At 47.9% G+C, this 26277-nt stretch overlaps 1 protein-coding gene across 1 annotated transcript in view; it reads right to left on the bottom strand.

The window, feature by feature from the left end:
• The window catches only part of ITIH5 (inter-alpha-trypsin inhibitor heavy chain 5), an 84293-nt gene that overhangs the window by 5228 nt on the left and 52788 nt on the right, over positions 1 to 26277 (bottom strand). Inside the window, exons 8-13 of the mRNA XM_070800759.1 lie at positions 15244 to 15412; positions 10524 to 10833; positions 9217 to 9782; positions 5460 to 5513; positions 3378 to 3494; positions 1271 to 1648 (exon numbers count right to left, since the gene is read on the bottom strand). Of these exons, the coding sequence (XP_070656860.1) occupies positions 1271 to 1648; positions 3378 to 3494; positions 5460 to 5513; positions 9217 to 9782; positions 10524 to 10833; positions 15244 to 15412 (1594 nt within the window). The remainder of the gene's footprint in view (positions 1 to 1270; positions 1649 to 3377; positions 3495 to 5459; positions 5514 to 9216; positions 9783 to 10523; positions 10834 to 15243; positions 15413 to 26277) is intronic.

Genomic DNA, 26277 nt, shown 5'->3' with positions numbered 1-26277 from the left:
CCAGTCTTCCCCGCCCTCCTCCCGCCTGGGGACCTCGTCTGTGCGTGCACTTAGTGGGTGTGGGAAGCAGTGTCAGAATTCTCCAGGTTAAGCTAGGACATCACAAAGGCCGAGGGACCCGAGCTCTGCGTCCATGAGAGGAGCTCACACTTGGCAGGCAGGCTGCACTGAGACATCCAGCTCGAGCGCCAGGAAATCCTGCTTTCTAAACCCAGCCCTGGCAGCGGCTCCCTCCTTACTTGTGGGCAAAGGGCCCACATGAAATGGCACATGGTGGGAAGCCAGGCAGAGCGGGCCCACCGGGTGCTGGGCCGTGGGCTGCCCTGTGTTTGCATGGTCTCCCGGAGAGTAAAGAACCAGAGAAGGATGAAGAGAAGGATGCCCCATTTCTTTGCTCCTTTTCCCTGAAGGTGCGTAAAAATTAGTAAAGTTCATTCCTACTCTACAAAGTAGTCATGAAGCAAGAAATGCACTTTTCACACTAATTTGAAGAGATACGTGCACCCCAAAGTTCACAGCAGTACTATTTACAACTGCCAAGATAGAGAAGCAACCTGAGTGTCCATCACCTGATGAATGGATAAAGAAGATGTATATATAATAGAATGGGGTGTATATACAATGGAATACTACTCAGCCATGAAAAAGAATGAAATTTTGCCATTTGCGGCAACTCTGTCCATGGAATTCTCCAGGTGAGACTACTGGAGTGGGAAGCCACTGCCTTCTTCAGGGGATCTTCCCAATCCAGGGACTGAACCTGGGTCTCCTGCATTGCAGGCAGATTCTTTACTGTCTGAGCCACCAGGCAAGTCACAAAAAAACTGTTAAAAAAAAAAAAAAAGAGAGAGAAAGAAATAGGCTTTTCATAAGCTACATAAAGACCACATTCCTGGACTTCCCTAGTGCTCCAGCGGTTAAAAATCCTCCTGCCAACGCAGGCGACACGGGTTTGATCCATGGTCTGGGAAGATCCCACACGCCTCGGTGCAACCAAGTCCATGTGCGACAACTACTGAAGCCCACGTGCCCAGGGCCCGTGCTCCACGGCGAGGGAAGTCACCACAGTGAGAAGCCTGAGCAACGCCGCAACTGGAGAGCAGCGTCCGCTTGCCACTAGAGAAAAGCCCAAAGACCCAGCACAGCCAAAATATAAATTTAAAAAGGAGACCACATTTCTGTGGAATTTCTCAGCCAAGTCAAGGCGTGGACAGCATCAGGTTCACCTTGGGAAACCGAACTGTGACGGGCATGGGAATCAGCCACCTACCTAACAGGCCATGGCAGTTGCTGGAGAGGCCTTGGCCGTTGGCGATGTAGAAGCCCAGGTGGTTGCGCTGGTAAGGGGCTGGCTTTTTGTAGAGGTGGAGGAGGACGACAAAGGCCACGGTGCCCTGGATGCTGACGGTGACACTGGCATTGGCAGACACGGACACCTCCAGCCCCCGGCGCCCCACAACCGCGCTCTGGTTGCAGGGGAGGACCAGTCTGTCCCCACCATCCACGATGACCCTGCTGGGTGTGATCTCCAGGTAAGATCTCTCCGGCTTGTTGACGAGGATGGTGATGGTACGGAAGTACGTGCGCTGTTTCTTGTGGCCGTTTGGAGGAGCAGGGGCCCCAATCAACTCTCCGTTCACCGTCACACCTCAAAGGCAGAGGGGAAGAGAGCAGCGGTTAGACAAACTGCCCCCACTGCCACATGAAGGGATCTCGTTAGAATTTCCTTCTCCTGTGTTTCTAGAACCAAGAACTTCTGCTCTCATGCAGGGACCACTCAGTGCGTAGTGAATGAATGAACACATGCATGAAGGTGTAACTGATTTTTGACCAATGTCCTGGGTAGAAGAAGCTGATGTAAAATATACACACTACTATATATAAAACAGATAATCAACAAGGACCTATTGCAGAGCACAGGGACAGGGAACTCTGCTCAATAATCTGTAATGACCTATATGGGAAACAGAAGCCCAAAGTAGGCTAGGCACCAAAGAATTGATGCTTTTGAACTGTGGTGCTGGAGAAGACTCTTGAGAGTCCCTTGGACTGCAAGGAGATCCAACCAGTCAAACAGAAAGCAGATCAACCCTGAATATTCATCAGAAGGACTGCTACTAAAGCTGAAGCTCCAATACTTTGGCCACCTGATGGGAAGAGCTGACTCATTGGAAAAGGCCCTGATGCTGGGAAAGATTGAGGGCAGGAGGAGAAGGGGATGACAGAGGATGAGATGGTTGGATGGCGTTACCAACTCAGTGAATATGAGTTTGAGCAAGCTCTGGGAGATAATGAAGGACAGGCACGACTTAGTGACTGAACAACAACATATGGGAAAAGCATCTAAAAGAGAAAAAGAGTGGATATATGTATATGTAGAACTGATTCATGTTGCTGTACACTTGAAACTAAAACAGCATTGTAAATCAACTATACTCTGATAAAAATTTAAAAGTGAAAAAAAAGTTAAAAAATAGAAAATAAAAGGGGGTTGACATGTTTGTCCGCTTTTGTTCCAAAAACTCTCATGTGGCCCTGACACAGTATTTCTGATCCACTAGTTTCCACTACTCCTGATTTGAAGACCCCGGGACACCATGAGCAGTGGGGTAAAATGCAAAGATTCGGTTCAGTTCAGTCACTCAGTCGTGTCCGACTCTTTGCGACTGCATGGACTGCAGCACGCCAGGCCTCCCTGTCCATCACCAACTCCCAGAGTTTACTCAAACTCATGTTCATTGAGTCAGTGATGCCATCCAACCATCTCATCCTCTGTCGTCCCCTTCTCCTCCTGCCCTCAATCTTTCCCAGCATCAGGGTCTTTTCAAATGAGTCGGCTCTTCCCATCAGGTGGCCAAAGTATTGGAGTTTCAGCTTCAGCATCAGTCCTTCCAATGAATATTCAGGACTCAATTCCTTTAGGATGGACTGGTTTGATCTCCTTGCCGTCCAAGGGACTCTCAAGAGTCTTCTCCAACACCACAGTTCAAAAGCATCAATTCTTTGGTGCTCAGCTTTCTTTATAGTCCAATTCTCGCATCCATACATGGCTACTGGAAAAACCATAGCTTTGACTAGACAGACCTTTGTTGGCAAAATAATGTCTCTGCTTTTTAATATACTGTCTTGGTTGGTCGTAGCTTTTCTTCCAAGGAGCAAGCGTCTTTTAATTTCATGGCCACAGTCACCAGCTGTGGTGATTTGGGAGCCCCCAAACAAAGTTTGTCACTGTTTCCACTGTTTCCCCATGTATTTGCCATGAAGTGATGGGACCAGATGCCATGACACCATGAGGAGTGGGGTAAAATGCAAATATTAGGATTTATTTATTTCTAGTCCACAAACGCAAGATCTTCTACTTTCTAGGCAGAACTCACCAGAGTCCGCATGATCAGAGACCAGCCTCAGGATGTGCCCAGGTTCTCCATCGATGTTGAAACAGACCGTGAGGTTGCTCAAGGGGAAATCCACGACAAAGTGGGGGTCTCCATCCGCTGCCAGGCCAGGGCAAGAACGGGAGAGAAAAAGAAGAGACATTTATTGGGCACCTTCCCTGTGTAAGCACTCTTTTCGTATTTTCTCTTGTGTTGTTGACTTACTCCGTGTCAACACGAGGAAGATGCCTGGGAGATGAAGCGATGCAGCGGTTACACAGGTAGCTTGTGGAAAGTAAATATTTGAATGCAGGTCCCCTAAATTCAAATCCAACGCTCCTGTGATGACACTGCAGTCAACTGAGCTGCAGGGGTAAGCGGGGCCTCAGCCTACACCCCTACGACGACTGAGTCCACATTCTTCAATTCCCTCTGTGGCTGCTCCTAACCCCTTCTGTCACGCTTAGGCCAGCCTAGTTAAGTGATGTGGATAAGAACTTCCTGTCCTGTCTCTGGAGAGCCACGGCCCTAGAGACGTTCCCAGCGCCAGTCGGACACAGCCCTTGCGTGAGTGGCAATGACTGAGACCAGTTTAGAGCTGGAGACAAGTGAAGGACACAGTCAGCAGGAGGCCAGTCAGCAGTGACCATGGCAACTCCTCCTCTGGGTCCCACTGACTTTACTGCTCTCAAAATTCTGTCCGCAGATAAGACCACAAAGCTTGGCTGGCCCCTGCTCCTCGCCTGTTCCCTCATTTTCACCTCTGCTAAAGACGGACGGTCTTGCCTCTCACTGTACAAACTATTTCCCAAGAGTCTACATCAGTTCTCTTTTCCCACAAGAGTGGAGGGTTCGTTTCTCTCTCTACACCAAACACAACATGTTTCCGAATTCCCCTCTACTTCATGTGTACACACGTATGCATGTACAGGACTGAGTTTCCTGTATACGTATATATTCCACCATTCGTATATGGTGAGGGGTGGTGGACCAGGAGTTCAGTGTTTTCAAGCTATGAGCCAGTTAAGGGTCTTGGAGGAGCTGCTGAGAAACCCCTTCTGTTCCCAGCCTGACTTAGAGGGGCCTCTGAAAGAATCTGGTTGATCTCACTGTAAACTGCCTTAAGCATCGAGTGAAGGACAATGTAATAAAGACATACAAGGTACTGGTCTTCTGTAGATGAGAAGATGACAACCAGTGGAGATAAAAGTGCATACTTTTGGTGCTCTGTGGGCACACATATAACTACGTGACGATTCTCTGAGAGTGTCTTGTGCTCATACCACATCATTTGTACTCAAATCTTCCAAATTCCTTTACAAGGGAAGATGTTGCTTGCTCCAAAAGAGGAGAGGAGAGGTCTGGAAGTCATTACTCTGCTCAGTATCCAAGAGGAAAGTTTTCTTGCATTCCATAACGCGTGTGTGCTCAAAGGAATGACACCCTACCCACCGGGGACAATGTGTTTCCTCTACCCAGAGCTAATCTCCAGACTCCCTGGCTCTGCGAACCCGCATGCCCAGTACATCAGCAGCAGGGCAATAAGGAAGGCTTACAAAGGCAGATGTGTACATTTGAAGAATAAAACCCAGCCAGTGGGTCATTATTCCATCCAGATTTTTATTGTAATCCCAGAAAGCTGGCCAAGGGAAATTTTATGGTATCGTTATCTGCTCTTTCCTTCTAAAGCCAAGGATTATGAAAATAATAGAATAATAATGTTTAAAAAGTGTGCACTGTGGCAGATAACTGTAACACCAGAAGCTGGAAGCGAGCATACTTCAGATCTCTAAAAACAAATGTCTTTTCAACTCAGTCATAATGAACGCGTGCCTCTGTCCAATCCATCCTTCTACCAGGGCTCCTGCTAGGGTCCTAAGGACTGTGTTATCTGTGGAGTTTAGGTGATGGTGTAATGACAATCGGGATTTTGAGAACTGCCCCCAGGCTGCAGACTTGACCTATAAATATAGGTCCTCACATCTTGTTCTATGAGGTGATCTAACTGGCTTCAGGGAATTCCTGGTCATCTTAGTCCTAAATATCTCAACTCTCAATCACACACAAGCTTATTCTTTCCTTTACCTGATGTTTTGGAGATTTTAATCCTTGGGTTGTATGGTTTCTTGACAGCAGGTCCTAGAGAGGAGAAAGAAGAGACCCACCATTGTTATTTATTAAAGAGGAGGAAGTGAGAGGTATAGAGAGTTGAGATGAGTCAAATACAGCTTTCACATACATTTGTGACCATTTAAAAACATTGGTTTTACAGGAGGAGCTTGGCCTCCCAACACAGAGGGAAGGTGTAACATAAGGAGGGGAAACTATTTTATTTCTTTATAAATTAAATAATATTCTTCTTGCCTGTGATTTCTGTGCATATGATAGGAAAAAAATGCAGAAAATATTCTATAGTTATGGGGGAAGGGGAAAGTAGAATTGTTTAATGAGGACAGAGTTTTAGATTTGCAAGATGAAAAAGTTCTGGAGATCTGTCTCACAATGATGTGAATATACTGGACACTACTGAGCTGTACACTTAAAAATGGTTACAATGTAGAGGCCAGAATGGGGGGTGCCAAGAGGGAGGGGGTCGGGGGAGGGATGGTGGGAGGTTGTAAAAGCAAATGTAAGCTTTTACAAATAAAATGGAAAAGCAACAAGGCCCTACCGAATAGCACAGAGAACTATATTCAATATCCTATAATAAACCATCACGGAAAAGACTAAAAATAAAGAATGTATATGTGCGACTGAACTGGATTGAACTATGTATAACCGAATCACTTTGCTGTTCAGCAGAAAGCAACCCCACATTGTAAATCAAATACACTTCAATTTAAAAAAAGAATGGAAAAATGGTTATGATGGTAACTTTTATTTAACTTTTTTTTTTTTTTTTATAAAATAGCACTTTACAACAACCAAAAGGATATAAAAATGTAAAAGAAAAAGATATCATGGCAATCCAGGTCTAGAGCCATGAGTGTAAACACAATTCACAAAGCAGCAGCAAAAATAAATATTAAAAAATAACCCAAAAGTAAATTACTTTCTGTCAATAAAATAAAATTAATATCTTGTTTCAAGCTGTCTGTATTAACAAGATTATGCTCCTCTGATGCTTGTGTTTCATTGATCTTTGCACCCAGAAAATGAAGATCACAGTATCTGAATGTTTCTAAGTGCTCCCTTCTCTAACTGACCCCTCATAAGCAGGACATGGGCTGAATCAGGTCAACCACACGGGAGAAATGACATCTCAGTCTGGATGCCTGCTTTGGGAGCCTTAAACTGTCACGGACACTCAAAAAAAATCTTAAAATTAAAAAATCATCAGAGCTTTAAACAAAAGGAGGAAATTGTCTGAGTACTAACTGATGCTTCAGGAAAATTTTACATCTAACGAGCCTTTTGCTCAATCAGTTGGTTATTCCTCATATGTGTTCTTGGCTCTCTGAGTCCTGTGTCGTTTATGAGTTTGCTATCTCCCGAAGCTGCAGAAATTTGAGTTACTAACATCAAATCAAGATGTTACTCAAACCCATTTTCCCTGGATGTGGCACAGATCTTGAGGCATGAACTCACAGCACCATGCAACTTACTTATTCATCCTTTTCACCAGAATGAATATTGTTCTAGGTTTGCCAAGACAAGCTCCACTCTTTCTAAAAACGCAATGTAGCATTTTTCACCTCTACATCAGGCTCTGCACTTTTCGATAAATTTCTAGTTCTGCACTCCTCATGGGAGAGGGTATCTAACATGTGTAGAACACTCATTCTGTACTTAAGATGCTGCACATTAATCCTTGCAACAGCCCTTCAGGAAAGACACCACTATCTACATTTTACAGGTGAGAGAACAGAAGCTCAGAGAAGTTCAGAAGCCTGCCCCAGGCCACAACTGGCAAGGAGGAGCCACGAGCTGAAATGGTCTGGATCCTAAGGTTGTGCTCTCTCCACGACGCCCAGGTGATTCTCAGAGTTTAGAATCTGAGGATCGCGCGAGGCCGGGTTCACGTCAGTTCCCTCACCTCAGGACATGTGAACCTGGCAGGAAGCTAATAAAAACGTCACATATGAAAAGAGTGCTGTTTTCCACAAGCAGATATTACTGAAATATAACCCTTTGCTTTGGTTGAATTACTTTTCCTGCCGTTTTCCCATTCTTTTTTTTTTTGGCTGCACCTCGAGGCATGTTGGAATCTTAGTTTCCTGATCAGGGATTGAACCTGTGCTCTTCGCATGGAAAGCGGATTTTTAATCACTGGAGCACCAGGGAAGTCCCTCTCGTTCTTGTTTCTACTAATTTCCCCTGAAAAATGGCACTGGGACAGATAATAAAAAATTTCTGTTTCAACTCTGGATTCTCTTATACAGAAGAACTTAATTTCTCCTGTATAATTTAAATAATATCTATAATAAAATAAAATTTCATTTATTTCATTGTAAACAAAATCATTAAAATTTTAAAAATACAATTTTAATAAAAACATGAGAAGTAACATTCATAAAATATACAAGACACGGGCTATGATAAACCTAGACAACGTATTAAAAAGCAGACTTCACTTTGTTGAAAAAGGTCTGTATAGTCAAAGCTATTGTTTTTCCAGTAGTCATGTATAGGTGAGAGAGTTGGACCATAAAGAAGGCTGAGCGCCAAAGAATTGATGCTTTCAAATTGTGGTGTTGGAGAAGACTCTTGAGAGTCCCCTGGACAGCAAAGAGATCAAACCAGTCAATCCTAAAGGAAATCAACCCTGAACATTCATTGGAAGGACTGATGCTGAAGCTCCAATACTTTGGCCACCTGATAAGAAGAGCTGACTCATTGGAAAAGACCCTGATGCTGGGAAAGATTGAGGGCAGGAGGAGAAGGGGTGGCAGAGGATGAGATGGTTGGCTGGCATCACCGGCTCAATGAACATGAGTTTGAGCAAACTCTGGAAGATAGTGAAGGACAGGGAAGCCTGGCATGCTGCAGTCTATGGGCTCACAAAGAGCTGGGCACAACTGAGTGACTAAACAATAAAATACAATATATAGTAAAATTTCATTTTATTTTACCTATAAAATTTTATCATATAACTTATTTTTATCTATATAAAATCAAGCATATGCATCAAATTACATAACTGAAGTATTTAAAAATATAGAAAGGTGGGCTTCCCTGGTGGTCCCCTGGATAAAAATTAGACTTGAAATGCAGGGGAAACCGCTTTGAGCCCTGATTGGGAAGGATCCCCCAGGCCGTGGAGCAACTAAGTTCATGTGCTAAACTCCTGAGCCTGTGCTCCAGAGCCCAGGAGCCACAACTACTGAGCCCACGTGTGGCAAGTACTGAAGGCTGTGTGCCCTAGAGCCTGTGCTCCCCAAGAGAAACCACTGCAAACAAGCCTGCACGCTGCAGCTGGAGAGGAGCCCCCACTCTCCCCAACTAGAGAAAACCCACGTGCAGCAATGGTTTTCTGGGAAAACCCAGAAGAAGTTGTGGTGGGAAGACCCACCACAGCCCAAAAAATAAAATAAATAAAATCTTTTAAAAATATATAGAAAGGCACTTAAAAATGAATATTTGTTTACTTGTCTGTTCCTTCCTGTAGGCACTCAATATTGATGATTTATCGATAGACTGACTTTACCTTCTTGAACTCTATAGTGATCCACGGTTTATAACAACACACACACAAGCTAATCCACTGTTGGCTAGGAGCTGCAGGAATAGAACATTGTTTATAAAAATTACGACACAAGAAAATAAAAGAGATGACCTTGGCCTGAAAAAGCAGCCAGAAAGGGCCATGCGGGTCCCCACACTGAGCCCCATATGCGCTCACCTGGCTGCAGGTGTGTGCCCCGCAGGCTCTGCATCACCGTTTCGGGTCCAGTGGCCATGGACGTGCTGGACATGCCGTAAGCGGCCTCTGGGGCCTCTGTCCGCGGTGCTGACTTTAGTGTCATGGATGTGAAAGGGATGAGGAAGTGGTGGTTCACGGCCAGAGCCTGGGCCTCCTGCCTCAGCCGCTCCCTTTCTGGCTCCTCGATGCTCTGCAGCCAGGCACTCAGCAGCTCCTTCAGGGTCAGGTAGCTCCAGAGACGTTCCAGGTGGTTGGGCTCCTCCTGGCCGCGCCCCCTGGGCCTGGGGCTCTGCGGGACGTCGATCCCCACCTTCCGGGGCTCCACGGGCACGTCCTCCTTGAGCACCACAAACTTCTTACTGTTGCTGGCCGTGACCTCCACGTGCAGCCGGTCCATTGCCCTGTCCACCAGCTTCCCTGCGATTACGATCTCTGAGCCGTTGAAATAGTTGGGGAACAGTGTCCTGGTGGCACGCTCCACCAAGCTGGGAGGATAATCCACGCGGATGTCGGAGAGGAGTGGGGTCCTGATCTCATCGTAGAACCTGGAGAGGAGGAATGGAGGGGGAGAATCAGGGACTGCCCAGGCGGCAAGCAGGACAGGGCTTAGAGGAAACCATGGGCTGTTGGGGAGGCAGTTCTGATCTTAGAAGCAGCCAAGTCCAACATTCCACCCAGAACATTTCAGACAGGAGGCCATGCAGCAGAGGCTTGAATACCACTGGTGATGGGGAACTCACTACTCCACAAGCTCCCTCGTCTCTTGTCCACTGCTCTGAGGAGGACCAGGGAGCTTCTGGCAGTAAATCACAATTTTCCTTTCTGCAAGTTCCACCCACTGGTCTCCGTTTTGCTTCTGGAGTAACACAGTGTGAATGAGGGTAATCCACCTTCAGTATTTAGATGCTGGAAGACACTGACCTTCAGACGGGTATAGACACTGCTGCATATTCCGTGAATATGCATACTCCTTACCTAGCCTAATCCATCTTAACAAGTCTCCACAGAATATAATTTTAAGAATCCCTAACAGTCCTGCCAATACGTCACGTGGTTTTTCTCATTAAATTCTATCATCCGGCCAGAATCCTCCTGTCACAGGAGAGAAGGCTGAGGCACAGAGGGTCTTAAGGCCTGAAGTCATGAGGCAGGGCCAGAATGTGAACCCAGATCAGCCTGATTTTAAGACGCATAGATCAGATTTGGGGTCCAGCCTCACGTCCAGGCCTCCCACTGAGCCTACCCCTGCCCTCCCCTCGCCCTGAGGACACAGGCAGACCACGGACCCGATGAGCTGGGCGCGGGCGTCGTGGTCTTCGTGGACTCGCCGCGTGAGCCCGCAGTTCTCCAGGGACAGCTTCTCCAGCAGCTTGAAGTCCACGTCGGCCCCGATGCCCACGGTGAAGATGCAGACCCGGCCCCGGGCGGCCTCCCGGGTATTGTTGAGGATCTTGAGGGTGTGGGTCTCCCCGACGGTGGGCTTCCCGTCCGTCAGGAAGACCACGAGGGACACGCTTCGGTCCTCGATGTCGTTGTGGGCCACGTAGTCGTTGAGCAGCTGGATGCCCCTCTGCAGGGCCCCGTTGATGTCCGTGCCTACGGGACACAGAACACGATGCTGGAGGCTCGCTGCCTCCCTCACCTGGACATATCTTCACACCCCTCCCATGCACCTGCAGGGCTGACAGGTGGGGAGAGCAGCCCCCTGCACTCACTCCAGGCCACACAGGCAGCCTAGAAACTCCGCAGATGCACAGGAAAGGTGCAGAGTTATATAACCTCGTCCTGAAGGTGTCTGATGGGCGTCCCAGGTGGCTCAGTGGGTAAAGAATCCGCCTGCACACTCTTTATAATAGCCGGGACACGGAAGCAACCTAGATGTCCATCAGCAGACAAATGGATAAGAAAGCTGTGGTACATATACACCATGGAATATTACTCAGCCATTAAAAAGAATGCATTTGAATCAGTTCTAATGAGGTGGATGAAACTGGAGCCTATTATACAGAGTGAAGTAAATCAGAAAGAAAAATACCAAGACAGTATATTAACGCATATATATGGAATTTAGAAAGATGGTAACGATGACCCTATACATGAAACAGCAAAAGAGACACAGATGTAAAGAACAGACTTTTGGACTCTGTGGGAGAAAGCGAGGGTGGGATGATTTGAGAGAGTGGCACTGAAACATGTATATTATAATATGTGAAACAGATCGCCAGTCCAGGTTCGATGCATGAGACAGGGTGCTCAGGGCCGGTGCACTGAGATTACCCTGACGGGTGGGACGGGGAGGGAGGTGGGAGGGGGGTTCAGGATGGGGAACACATGTACACCCATGGCTGATTCATGTCGGTGTATGGCAAAACCACTACAATACTGTAGAGTAATTAGCCTCCAATTAAAATTAAAAAAAAAAAAAAGAATCTGCCTGCAATGCAGGAGACATGGGTTTGATCCCTGATTCAGGAAGATCCCCTAAAGGAGGAAACGGCAACCCACTCCAGTATTCTTGCCTGGAGAACTCCATGGAAAGAGGAGCCTGGTGGGCTACAGTCCACGGGGTCACAGAGCAGGACAAAGACTGAGTGACTGAGCACACATGAGGGTCTCTGATGGTGCCTCAGCTTAGGGGTCTCCATTCCCTTAGCATGGCCGACCTGCACCTCTTTCGGAGAATTGCTTTGCAAAGGCAGGAGGGTGTTGGGTGCAGGGACTTGGAGAAAGAATACACCCCAAAGGGAAGCAGGGAGCACCGAGTGTGGAGGTGGGAATGTGGAGACCTTCGTGGGGATGTCACGTATGGCCTGGGGCTGGAGGACGAGGATTAGAGAACTCACTCATTTTTTTCTTATTGCTGGCATCGCCTTTCTGGCTTCCTGCCTCTTCAGGGTCTCCCCTGTCCACAAGGACCCCACCAAGTGAAGGCTGTCCAGTTTATGCCTCCCACCACCGCTGCCATTTCTAATTCAGACATGCTTGTCACTAGCAGCTCTGATTAAAGTCAGGGGACACTGCCTGCAGCGGGTGCTGGACAGGTTTTTTGCTTGGGGTAAGGTGAGATGGATGGCGTGTGGAAGTTAAATCTCCCAGCCAACACGAAGCTCTAGATCCTAAGAGTTTCGTTCAACTCTGTTGCAGCTGCTCTATTATTACCAAGAAAAGTCGAGAGTTCTGATAGCAGACATGAACACCCATTTCTTTTTTCTGACCCCAGGGGTTAGTTTTTTAAGTGGTCTTCTTGACAGACCAAATATTTCACTCATTTTCAGTACACAGTTAATGATTTTTAGTAAATGTATAAAGCTGTGTACCCATTACCACCATCCTGTCACCTGACTGGCGTGCTTTTTAATCTGCCTGCAAAATCTACCGTATTTGATTGAACCAGAAAATTTCCCCCATTGCTTCACATCCTCCAGAATTTCTGGCTGAAAATATAGATGTCTGTGACTGTGCAAATGCATCACTAATTCGTTCTAAGATGCACACATGGTCCACACGTAAGGGAAACTTACAGCTGAGACAGCACGCAGCACTTCTCTGGGTTCGGCCGCTTGCCTCTCTGGATGCCTCACCTAGCTTCATTGCCTCTGAAGGTGTGCACGTGGACCAGAAGGCAGGTGTTTATTTCCTCTTTGATCCAGAACTTAAGCGATGATGCCAAATCTCTCATTGCACTTTAAAGCCAGGGACAGCCCCAGGCAAAGGATGTGCTTAGCTTTTCTCACGCCAGGCACAGCAGGGCTTGGCATCGAATCTCTGTTAAGCTGAGGCATCTCCTGCACACTTAACAGCGGGGGTGGGCAGCAGGGGCTGGGCCTTCCCCGGTGGCCCAGAGGCTAAGACTCCAGCTCCCGAGGCAGGAGGCCCGCTTTAATCTCTGGTTGGTGAACTAGATCCCACGCCAACACCAAGAGTTGGCATACCACAACTAAACGATGCCTCGTGATGCAAGTAAGTCCTGGTGCAGCCAAATAAAAACAAAAAGTGAAAAAACAACAGGAGAGTTCCCATGGAGCCGCCCCAACCATCCCACTGAGAGCTCCCCCAGGGATATTAAAGGGCCACAGTGCACCAGCAAGAGGGACTATTTGGGTAAAAATGGCCATGTGTGTGTGTGCTTAGTCACTCAGTCGTGTCCAGCTCTTTGCAAAACCTGCCAGACTGTCCATGGGGATTCTCCAGGCAGGAATGCTGGAGTGGGCTGCCATGCTCTCCTCGGGGGGATCTTCCCAACCCAGGGATCGAACTCAGGTCTCCCACATTGCAGGTGGATCCTTTACCAGCTGAGCTACCAGGGAAGCCCCAAAATGGCCATATCTGACAGCTAGAGACGACCTCCTGTGTGAGGCCACTGTTGTAAGTACTTTAAATATTTTAACTCATCCTAAAAAAAGTCCATTATCCTCATTTTACAGATGAAGAAAAGGAGGTAGAGAGAGATTAAATGCCTCATAGCTGGTGGGGCTGGATTTAAATCCAGGCAGTCTGGCTTCAGAATCCATGCTCATCTCCTGATGAGGAGAGGACAGTAATTTTCTGTTCATCTGCAGAGGGTTGGGTCAATGAAATGCTGAGACAAAAAAAAAAAAGGAAACCAGTGTGGTTTCTAAGGTTTAGATTCCAAAAGGGCATAACACGCATTACCTGTTTTCTAAAGCTTTATCCTGCTCCCCCCAGCACACAAATAGCATTCTAATAGTAAGCAGCATCTTTAAATAAACTCCTTTTAATGCATATTCTTTAAGTGGGTGCTGTATGTCAGGAGCTATGCCAAGTTGTTGCTCAGTCGCTAAGTCGTGTCCAGCTCCTTGCAATCCCAGGGACTGCAGCATGCCAGGCTTCCCTGTCCTTCACCATCTCCTGGTGACTCCTCAGACTCATGTCCTTTGAGTCAGTGATGCCATGCACCATATGATCCTGTCGTCCCCTTCTCCTCCCGCCTTCAATCTTTCCCAGCATCAGGGTCTTTTCCATTGAGTTGGCTCCAGGAACTACAGGCTAAACAAAGATTAAGGGAAGTCTTTTTCCTCAGAGACTTCCCAACTTCCTTCCAAGGATCATCACTAAAATATTAACTCTAAACTTTCATTTCTCGCTTCAACCAGTAAAACAATTTCTAGATCACACTGTTGTGGAAACTGGTAGGAAATCCCATTGTATCCATAAATCAAAATTCCATTCACACAAGATCAAGTTCCAAACAAAGTTCATTTGGGAAACCAGAGCTTTGCCTTGGAGGGAAAATAACCAACATGAGTGATGAGAAACTCAGACAGAAGAGGATGGACAGAACTGGGTGTTTTCTGTCTCCAGATCTCGAAAGCAGATCACCTGAATCCCCGAGGAGACAGTGTCTCTACGGGCCTCTAGGAAGGATGGTAAAGGTCCAGTCAACATGCCAATACTGAGCTTCGGCCAGGCGCCCACTGTCCTCAGGACGAGTTGACAGTGGGAGTAAGATCTGGGCCCAGGGTTGACGGCACTGACAGCCAGCACAGGTGGTAACACGCTGTCCTGAGTCTCAGATCATCTCAGAGCTCTTTCTGGCCTTTCCCCTCACCTGCGCCCTTACCTTGGCACCGCCCCCAGGCGAGGCTGCAAAGGCTCCACTGCCTTTCCACCTAGAGCATCTCCCAGGTCACCGTAGTCCAGGAGGACCGACAGCTCAGGGGGGCGGCTCCATCTGCTGCCTTAAGGTTCTCACACTCAAGCACACAAAGCACTGAATCAGCCACTTGGCTTTCACTCCTGGCCCCGAAAATCGGTTTACAAAATGAGCTGCATTGTTTGGGATCCGTGAGATAAAACAGGAAAGGCTCCAAAACCTATCAGGTATTTCCCCCGTAACTTATTTGACCATCTTAGTTCGGTGCCCAGAAAAGGAGAAGCAAGCTCCTGGGGAAAGTGCTCACCTGTTATCTCCTTTCCTGTGATCAGCGTCAACTTTCAAATCCCTGTATCATGTCTCAGCAAACAGGCAAAGCAGGACGTACTTACCTCCGCTCGGCGACATGTGGTGGATGTAGACTTTGCCATCTCTGATGCTATTGGGAGTAACTGACACCAAATGGTCCTTCCACACTTTGATCCGGTTGGAAAACCCAACGATATTGAAATGGTCCTGGGGTCGCAGGTCATGCAGAATTGTGAAAAGGGCATCCTTGGTCTAGGCAAACACAAAAGCAAGGCCAGTCATGTCCCATTGCATGAGTCTACACATCCCCTGGCTTGGAAACTGCACGCTGGGGACAATCCCAGGGTTATAATGGAGTGCCTGCTCTGTAAAGGGACTTGGATAAATGTCAAGGAACTTTATCACCTCGGTTCAGTTCAGTTCAGTCCTCAGTCATGTCCGACTCTTTGCGACCCCATGAATCGCAGCACGCCAGGCCTCCCTGTCCATCACCAACTCCCGGAGTTCACTCAGACTCACGTCCATCGAGTCAGTGATGCCATCCAGCCATCTCATCCTCTGTCGTCCCCTTCTCCTCCTGCCCCCAATCCCTCCCAGCATCAGAGTCTTTTCCAGTGAGTCAACTCTTCGCATGAGGTGGCCAAAGTACTGGAGTTTCAGCTTTAGCATCATTCCTTCCAAAGAAATCCCAGGGCTGATGTCCTTCAGAATGGACTGGTTGGATCTCCTTGCAGTCCAGTGGCTCAGTGGGAAAGAATTTGCCTGCAGTGCAGGAGATTTGAGTTTGATCCCTGGATTGGGAAGATCTCCTGGAGGAAGAAATGGCAACCCACTCCAGTATTCTTGCCTCGAGAATCCCATGGACAGAGGAGCCTGGCGGGCTACGATTCATTGGGTCACAAATGAGTCGGCCAAGACTGAGCAACTAAACAACAACGTGTTTTACAACTTTATATAAAACACGAATGTTTTTCATATACGAAATGTCCTGTCTGCTCTGATCCACATACATCAAGCCCTAAGCCTCTGGAACTTCACGACTGCTGTTCTCGAGACCTGGGGTGTTCTTCCCTGCTGCCTTATGCCCCTGTTTCATCTGACAAGTCCTTAGTCATTCTTCAAAACCCAGCTAATGCGCTATATTCTGTTTTGAAACATTTTCTGGCTCCTCTAAAGAGAGTGGACCTTCTGTCCTCTAGGCTAGCAGTGCCCTCAACGTACTTATAGAGTAAGTGCGTCCCCGTTTCGACTATAGTCCACTCCATGTCTCTTTCCCTTCCTCCAGTGAAGGCAGGTTCCATCTATTATTTTTTTTGGTTGTGCTGGGTCTTCGTTGAGGCACTTGGGCTTTCTACAGTTGAGGAGCAAGGACCTGGTTGCCCTGAAGCACGTGGGATCCCAGTTCCCTGAACAGGGATTGAACATGTGCCCCCTGCATTGGCAGGTGGACTCTTACCCACTGGACCACCAGGGACGTCCCTCCATCTAGTTTCTTATCACCCAGGGCAGAGAACTCCTGACACACCCTAGAGAGAAGTTCAGAAGATGAAAGAACACAAGGACGATTCGTGAATGACAGAGGAAGGGTGCGAATCAGAACTACCGCTGGATTTTAAGAGAGAACGAAGCACCGTGGGCTGCAGTGACGTGAGAAGGCGTTTCAGAGAACAGAGGGGATCTGAGGAAGAGGCCCGAAGGACCTGGGTAACTTGAAATACAAGGGAGGACATCCTGGAAAGAAGCCAAGAAGGTCATATGTTACCACATGTAACATAGATCGCCAGTGGGAATTTGTTGTATCCAACACAGGGAACCCAAAGCCAGTCCCCTGGGACAATCAAGAGGGGTGGGATGGGATGGGAGGTGGGCTCTAGAGGGAGGGGACATGCCTCTGGCCTATCCATGTGGATGCACAGCAGAAACCATCACAATATTGCAGTCACCCTCCGATCAAAAACAAAATACAATTTAAATAAATATTTAAAAAACATTACACTGCACACCTTAAACCTACAGTGCTGTATATCAACTGTACCTCAGTACAACTCGGGGGAAAGCAAGTGACAAAAAAAAAGACACAACAGCCCCCTTCTCTGAGATCCTCTTTCACGTGGCACACACACACTTTTCTGGCACTCATGACATGGCAGTGTCGTCATTTCTTCCAGCCCTTGCCCTTGCGAGGACCTCTGCATCTGCCGTTCCCTTGATGGATGCTCTGTCCCACAGTAGGCGTGCCTGCTGCCCCCTCCTCGTCCTTCCGTCCTGGGTTCACTCGCTCCTCTGTCCTTTCAAGCCGGCACCCCGACCCCTGCCTTCCCAGCGTCGATAGAGAGAATGTGATGACATATTTGTGCATTCACTGGACGGTCCAACTCAGCCCCACGTCTCTGAAAAAGCTCTGCAGGAGTTTTTTCTGTTCTGTCACTCTTGGGTCATACCCAGCTAAGCCTGCCCGCGTGGCAGATTCTTGAAACAGGCTTGCAGATAAAAGTGAGTGCTGGGAAGACTGTCCATCTGTGACACCAGACTCCTCAAAACAGCTGCCCCCTTGTTTCCTCCCTGCCCTCCCAACACAACAGTTGGCACATTGTGGGCTGTCAGTAAATAGCTGCTGAATGAGTAATTGAGAGAAAAAGAGGGAGAGAGAGGGGGAGAATTCTACTGAGTGAACACAAAGGGAGGAGGGGAGACACAGCCCCCATCCCTGAGAAGCTAAGACGGAACACTGAGAAGGGTGATGTACAGGAAACACAGCTGAAGGACGGACAGCATTAAAGCAAGAATGAATAGATCAGATCGAGACAATAAACAGATGTAGGTGGAGGGCCCTGAGCGCGTCGCTGACGGAACTCCAGGAAGCTGGCCCCACCTTGACCCCTCACCCTTCCAGCCGCTCAGAGCCAGCACGACCCCAGTGTGAGCAAAGATGGGCTCAGCATCGTTCCCCATCCGAGAGGCTGGACCTCTGGGAAGCCTGAAGGTCCACAGCTGGGTGGTGACAGACAGGACCCGCAAGCCGAGGCAGTCCCTGGGACGGTACAGTTGGGGGCCCGCTGCTAAGGCAGCCACTAGGATATGTTCCCGCTGCTGGGGCTCAGAGCTGGCAGGGCCCCCCAGGGTGCAGGCTGGGGCCTGGGGAATCTCCTCAGAAGGCTGCTGTTTGTTTAGTGGCTGGCATCCCTAGGGATCCTTAAATAGCGAGCTCAAGCCCTCAAGAGGGGCTGGCCTGGCTTCTTGGCTGCTGTTTTCCCGCATCGTAAAGGATTCTCTGCTTTAGGAGCAGTCCTTAAGTCTCTCCACCCTCCTCCCCTGAGCTCAGCAATGAAGGGCTTCTGATGACCTTGTAAGGGCACAGCTCTGACTTGTCCTCAGGAACACTGGGGCAGGCAGACCTGCTGGCTCCCGGGAGTTCCACTTTCAGTTGCCTCGGGACCTTTGCGCTGGTCTCTGCGTCCTTATTCCAAGGGGCGGGGGCGGACACTGCGTGGAGCCACCACCACTCATTAACCCTTCCTGAGCTCCGACCGGCAAGGTCTGGGGTGCTCTGCGTTCTGCAGAAGGCTGAACAGGCAGGAGGAAGGTGGTTGCCCAGATAGAAGAGGGAATGTGAGGTGGCTTCAGCTGGTGTTTCTGCACCCTGTGTTTATATGCTGAAGACAGACAGAAACCTGGGCAGGCTTTTCCCAAGAGTATACCCTAGAGACCAAGGTAAGCATATTCTAGAAAGATCAGAAAGGAAAGGAAAGTGAAGTTGCTCAGTCGTGTCCGACTCTTTGCGACCCCATAGACTGTAGCCTATCAGGCTCCTCCGTCCATGGGATTTTCCAGGCAAGAATGCTGGAGTGGATTGCCATTTCCTTCTCCAGGGGATGTTCCCGATCCAGAAATCGAACCTGGGTCTCCTGCATTGCAGGCAGACGCTTTACCATCTGAGCCACCAGGGAAGCCTCAAGAATGATCAGAGGAAGCCCAGAAAGAATGGATGGTGCAAAGCTGGTTCAAAGGCCTGAGCTACCCTGGAGGCACTGACTGGTCATATCCACTCCTTGGTGACCCCAAAGGGCACTCGGCAAACACCAGCCTCTACACGTCACCAGAAGGGCTCCTTACGATGTTCCAAGTTGTGTCTGAACTGAAGGGAGATACGAAAGGCACACAAATACAATGGAGAGAGGAAAAGGAAATACTTCTCATTATTCAGACAGTAAAGAAGCACCCTGGCCTGCACGAAGCATTCAGACAAGATTCCCTTTAATCTGAGCCTCGTAGAAACAAAGAGAATCGGGATGACTGGCTCCTTGAAACAGCTCGCTAGTGAGGAATCCTTCTGCTTGTAGGTATGTCCCTCGGGTTGAAAGGAGGGGGGAAAGTATTTCCTCTGAAAACAATGTCTTAGAAGTTAATTCCAGCTCTGCCTCTGGTTTATTATTAAGTAAGCCTTTTCATCTCTGTCCACTTAAGTTCTTTTAGGAGCAAGGAGAATGTAAATAAATAAAAAGGAGCTCTCGGTTTCAGATTCTCTGTTCATCCAACTTGGCTGGCGATGGTCCCTCTTGGTCTAGTGGGTCTTCAGGAAAAGGAACTGTGCAACCTTCCCTGGCGGTGTCTGTCAGGAAAGGGGCAGGGCTGGGCCCCGGGATGTGCAGCCCCTTTTACACGCTTACTGTCTCCCTGTTAGGGCTGCTCCCAGGGCGGGGAGTTTCTGGGAACTGCTCTGTCTGGCGGGCTCAGAGCCCCTGTGTTAAGCCAGCCTAGAGACAAGATGGACCTTCCTTTCCCTTCCCTACAAAACTGAGCCCGAGCAGCTGCAGGCTCTTGGCTCAGCCCTCGAGGGGGTGAGTGTTCCAGCTACACACGTTTTGAATCACTCACTCTGAGACGTTCCCCAAGGAGAGAAGACCATTAGGGTGACCCATCAGTGGAGCCCATGGAAAACCCAGCTGCCCACCCACTCCATCGGGGTACCCGCTGACTCTCTTCAAATCTTTCTGTGTCCCTGCCGAACCACCCACACCAGGAACCAAATCTGACACAAAAGGTTTTTGTACCCCAGTCCCTGGGTGGTTACGAGCCCATGACATCATAGAGGAAATCCAAGGTCAAGGGTCTTAGACACCAGATATGCCAAGCTTTCAGCAGAACGGCCCTGCTGTGCTCCGAAGCAGTCCTCTCGCTCACCCCATTCTAAAATGTTTGCTGAGGAGCTGACATTTTCCCTTTCCACACATTCCTTCTGGATGAACCCAAGAGAAAATCCTCTGTGAGTCTTCTCATCAAAAGCAAAAGAAAGCTAAGAACTTCTAAAAGTCTGGCTCGAGCCACGACAGAGAATTGTGCTCAACAGAGAAGTACCCTAGAACCCCCTAAGTTTCTGAGAGGTAATACCGGGAAGGGGAATACACCCATCGGCAACTGGACACAAGTGGGCCTTCTCCCTTCGCAGGTGGGTGGAGATAAGGGACCCAGGTGGGGACCAGAAAGAGATGTGTGACTGTCCTCCTGTGCAGTGCAGTCCCTCTTGTGGCCAGCAGGGGGAGCGCTCCATCCCCCAGGACTGGCAATGGAGTCCCGCTACTGGAAGGACAGACAAGAGTCAGTGATCCCATCAAAGTTTGCAATGTCAGGCCCTCCCTGCAACCTCAAACTACCTGTCTAAGCCGTCACTGAGAAGGATGGAGATGTCCAGCACCTCGGCGTCTCTCTGCACCCTCCACAGACATCCACCCACGTCACCCTGCAGTCACCGTCACGGCTAAAACCAGGGCAGCCATGCTGAGCCAGCCAGTTGCTGCGGGGCCCTGGGCACCGATGACGCTTCAGTGGGAGTATTCCAAGACTGGCATTTCAAGGGCACAAGCATGCATTCCATAAAAGGCAGTGTAACCGTACTTGGACATGCTACAGGCCTTTCAATGGTTTGGAGTTTTTTGAAATCATATCCAGACTGACCCACCAAGTAATTTTTTTTAAATCCCATCTTTACCAGCAAGGCAATAAATTGAGTGAGAAAGACCATTTCTCCATAATATATTCGTGTCCATATCATTATGTGTTCCAGAAAAATCTAGCAACAGATTGGTTTCAGAGAAGAACCTCAAACATTAAAAAACATCACCCTAGTGATGACAAAGTAAGCACAGTCCAAGAGGTTATAAGGACTCATAAAGGAAAACACTGATTACACAAAGCCTGGTGCCCTGCTGTCGCCTGTGTCGTGACTCCCAAAGTGAAACACATTATATAATTTACATTAAAAATAAAAAGTGAAACCTGTAATACAAGAAACATAAAACGTCAAAAGGTGCCTATGTCCAATACAAGGAACTGGTTGAAAAAAACAAAAACTATTGTTCTACTGGCCAAAGTATTCTTTTTAGAGAAAGAGCAGAAATTCAGAAGCTTTCTTTGCATCATTGGAAAATTGGGGCTAGAAGTCATCAGATCTTCCAATATTTTAAAACAGTTTGCATGCACCCTTATGGAAGAAAGCGAAGAACTAAAGAGCCTCTTGATGAAAGTGAAAGAGGAGAGTGAAAAAGCTGACTTAAAACTCAACATTCAAAAAACTAAGATTGTGGTATCCCGTCCCATCACTTCCTGGCAAATTGGGGAAACAATGGAAACCGTAACAGATTTTATTTTGGGGGGCTCCCAAATCACTGTAGATTGTGACTGCAGCCATGAAATTAAAAGACACTTGCTTCATGAAAGAAAAGTTATGACCAACCTAGACAGCATATTAAAAATCAGAGACATTACTTTGCCAACAAAGGTCCATCTAGTCAAAGCTATGGTTTTTCCAGTAGTCATTTATGAACGTGAGAGTTGGACTATAAAGAAAGCTGAGTGCCAAAGAATTGATGCTTTTGAACTGTGGTGTTGAAGACTCTTGAGAGTCCCTTGGACTGCAAGGAGATCAAACCAGTCCATCCTAAAGGAAATCAGTCCTGAATATTCATTGGAAGGACTGATGCTGAAGCTGAAACTTCAATACTTTGGCTACCTGATGCGACAAACTGACTCCTTAGAGAAGACCCTAATGCTGGGAAAGATTGATGATGGGAGGAGAAGGGGAAGACAGAGGATGAGATGATTGGATTGCTGGATGTCCACCGACTCTATGGACATGAGTTTGAACAGGCTCTGGGAGTTGGTGATGGACAGGGAAGCCTGGCATGCAAAGAGTCAGACACAACTGAGCGACTGTGAAATGAACTGGGCATGTGTGTGTGTGCTAAGTTGCTTCAGTTGTGTCCAACTGTTTGTGATCCCATGGACTGTAACCTACCAGGCTCCTCTGTCCATGGGATTCTTCAGGCAAGAACACTGGAGTGTGTTGCCATTTCCTTCTCCAATGCAAGAAAGTGAAAAGTGAAAGTGAAGTCGCTCAGTAGTGTCCGACTCTTAGTGACCCCATGGACTGCTGCCTACCAGGCTCCTCTGTCCATGGGATTTTCCAGGCAAGGGTACTGGAGTGGGGTGCCATTGCCTTCTCCGTTAGGACTGGTTCTAAAAGAGAATAATTTCTAACTAAATTCTGGCTAAATAAAAAAGTCTGAATATATTTAGATGTTACATTATCTTTTGCAATATAAACATAACTATACTTTATTAGTCTGTGTTTGGATTAATGTTATTCTAACTTGAGAAGCAAAGTCTCTCTCATATGAAGGCTCTGGTTATTGTTACAATCCATCACCAAATGTTTTGACTTTGCTCTGACAAATGTACCAAGTATTTACCTAATAATGTCATGGTACATGTTTGTAAAAAGTTCTTTGCCAACAATATTTCTTTGATTCTTTATCATGTATTAAGGACATCGATTTCTCTTGCTTGATGTAGAAATAACTCAAGACTTGAAAGAGATGATATTTTCCACTTCTCTTCACATGGGAGGTTTGCAGTTATCAGGATCTGCTCACAAGGCTGATGCCAAATCTCTTATTCTGGGAAAGAACTTAGTCTCACCACCTGCATCCAGGTGGTCATGGGCTACAGATAGTCATCCCCAGGTGCGGCTTCCTGCGCAGTCAGTGGACAAGAGGATGCTGATCAAGACAAGGTTCCCCCAGGCCACGGACCCTTGCAGCTGGTGTGCTTCGCCCGCGTGCTCACACGCTGCTGCCTGACAGCATGGAGCTTGGTCCCCAGTGCTGTCCAGGGTCTGAAATCTACATCGCCTAACTGCATGCCTGGATTCTGGAGCCCTGCCCGTTTCAGTCTACAGATTTTTGGGGTATCTGACTCTCTTACCGCCCCTCGCCCCATTCAACTTTCCCTTATATGTGAGTTCTCGTGACTCCTGTGTTCCTGGCAGAGGTCCACCTAGGCTACTCATTGCAAACCCCCAGGGATGTGCCTTGACGAACATAAAGGACAAGACACAAAGATTTGGGGAGGCTCTGAACGAGCCACGGTCAGAGTGAAACAATGGAATGGTTACGGAAGAACAACACACGGCACTTCAGCATGGGAGGATCATACATACAGGGAAAGAGAGGGGCTTCCTTGGCAGTCTGGAGGCTAGGGGTCCACCTCTAACCTGCTTATTATAAAAATATTAAAAATATATTCTCCTGCTTTCACTGCAGGAGACACAGGTTCGTTACCTACTAAGATCCCGCATGCTGAAGGGTGGCCAAAACAAGAATGTTCTCGGTCTCCCTTCTTGCCCCATCCATTGAATTAATTTTGGAAAGACTCACTCACTCTCCCCTCCCCTAGGAAGCCCTGGTTGCCCCTGTTCCACCCTGAGAAATCTGACCAGCACCCCGGTTACTCTGTGACCGGATCCTACATTCACATCTATCCCAGGGAGCACCTTGCATACAGTTTTCTCCATGACTTTTTCTTTTTCTCTGGACCGCTTGGGAAAAAAAGGCTCTGTCTTGTTCATCTTTGCATCCCCCCGCCTTGTACCTCTCCCACAGTACATAATCAACGTGATGTTCAACTTTGGAGAATTGAAGTCTGGAGTCAAAGCCAGGATGCCAGCCTGGGGGAGCGTGGGGTCCTAAGCAAGAGAGCGAGGTGGCTGTTACGTCAGGCCCAGGCAGCTCTTAGGAACTGCACCCTCTTTGCAGCTTCCAGCAGCCACCAAACAGATGCAATCCAACAATAACAACACTCGCAGGCACTCTGATAACCACTTCCACATTTCTCATCTCATTCAATCCTCTTTGACCGACAGAGGTTATCTCATTTTGACTTGTAGCATATACTTCTAGCCCTTTACAGAGAAAGTTGGCTGATGGCAATGCCCACTGGAGAAACTTACGGGCAAGGTCAGGACACCAGGAAGGGCAAGTAAGGCTCTTGGTTACGGGATGACCATGCTTCCTGATGCCGTCTGCCAGGCCTGCACTCTGAACAGACAATGCAAGAGAACTCAAAGCTCTGTATTGTTCCTTTTTCCTTCCCACGATAACCACACAGTACCTTCATTTAGAGATCCTCAAAACTTATTTTTATTTTTAATTGCGCTGGGTTCGCTGCTGTGCGTGGGCTTTCTCTAGTTGCAGGCAGAGGGGGCTACTCTCTACTTGAGATGCACAGGCTTCTCACTGCTATGGCTTCTCTTGTTGCAGAGCACAGGCTCTAGAGGTTGGCTCGATAGTTGTGGCTCATGGGCTTAGTTGCTCCACAAATGTGGGTTCTTCCCCAACCAGGGATTGAACCCATGTCCCTTACATTGGCAGGCAGATTCTTTACCACTGAGCCACCAGGGAAGTGCCCCTCAAAAGTTTTTAAACATGACCTAATTTGGCTCAATCTTCACTGTTTCAACATTTTTAAAAAATGTGCTTAGTTGCTCAGTCTTGTCCAACTCTTTGTGATCCATGGACTGTAGCCTACCAGGCTCCTTTATCCATGGGGATTCTCCAAGTCAGAATACTGGAGTGGATAGCTGTTCCCTTCTCCAGGGGATCTTCCCAACCCAGGGATCGAACCCAGGTCTCCCGCATTGCAGGCAGATTCTTTACCAGCTGAGCCACCAGGGAAGCCCAAGAATATAGGAGTGGATAGCTGTTCCCTTCTCCAGGAGATCTTCCCAACCCAGGAATCGAACCAGGGTCTCCTACATTGCAGGTGGATTCTTTACCAGCTACCAGGGAAGCCCTTTTTAAAAATGGGTACCTCCAATTTTTTTTAACATTTTCTTTATGATTTTGTTGAAGAGCAAAATTTTTTTTTGAAACAAGAAGTCCAAGTTTTCATGAGTGGCCCAGGGTAAAAATATTTTGCCCTTTATCCATCATTTATTTTCTCATTTTTCTGAGTTTGAGCCAAAAGACACCAGATTTCCCCGCTGCCTTCTGTCCATGGCCCCAAGGCCCAGACTTCTGTTTTGCAATATATTTCTAAGTCACATGCTTGCTAGAGGTACTGTTTGGACAAGGGCAGCTCAGGGGATGAGAATAAATAGTATTTATAAACTGAAACAGTATTTCTAGCCAGCACCAATTAGCCGTCACTATAGCCAGGAGTCCACCAGCCACGGCCTAGGGGCCAAATCCAGGCTGCTCTCTGTTTTTAATAAGTGTTGTTTTATGGGAACAGGACACACCCATGTCTTTGCACGTTGCAGCAGCTGCCTTTGTGCTACAACAGCAGGGTTGAGTCATCACGACAGGCTGCAAAGCTTAACATTCACTGACCTGTCATTTTTTAGAAAATGTTTGCTGACCCCTGTCCTGGAAAACTGGAAAGAGGGAAGCTCGACACTGTGTTAGGAACTGAAGCTATGCTTTCAGAGGCAGGAGGATCCAAACCTTATATTGTCCATTTTTCATCTGCAAGACAGCCACACAGTGCCTGCTCCTGAGACTCTACAAGTTTCTTAGACGAGATCTCCTCTGGCGCGTGTGCTTGCCTCCCTCCTTTGTGCCGCCCCGCCTGCATTTGTGCAGGGAGTTCTCTCTTCCAACCGTGTCACTGGCGGTGCGCAGCATTCAAGAGATCTCCTCACTTGGCATAAGAACAGGTACTATAGGGACTTCCCTGGTGGTCCAGTGGCTACGACTCTGTGCTCCCAATGCAGGGGGCTCGAGTTTGATCCCTGGTCAGGGAACTAGACCCCACAGGCCTCAACTAAGAGTTCACATACTGCA

This window comes from Bos indicus, chromosome 13, assembly GCF_029378745.1.
Source record: "Bos indicus isolate NIAB-ARS_2022 breed Sahiwal x Tharparkar chromosome 13, NIAB-ARS_B.indTharparkar_mat_pri_1.0, whole genome shotgun sequence".
Classification (NCBI taxonomy): domain Eukaryota; kingdom Metazoa; phylum Chordata; class Mammalia; order Artiodactyla; family Bovidae; genus Bos; species Bos indicus.
This window is presented reverse-complemented; position numbering and strand designations above follow the sequence as displayed.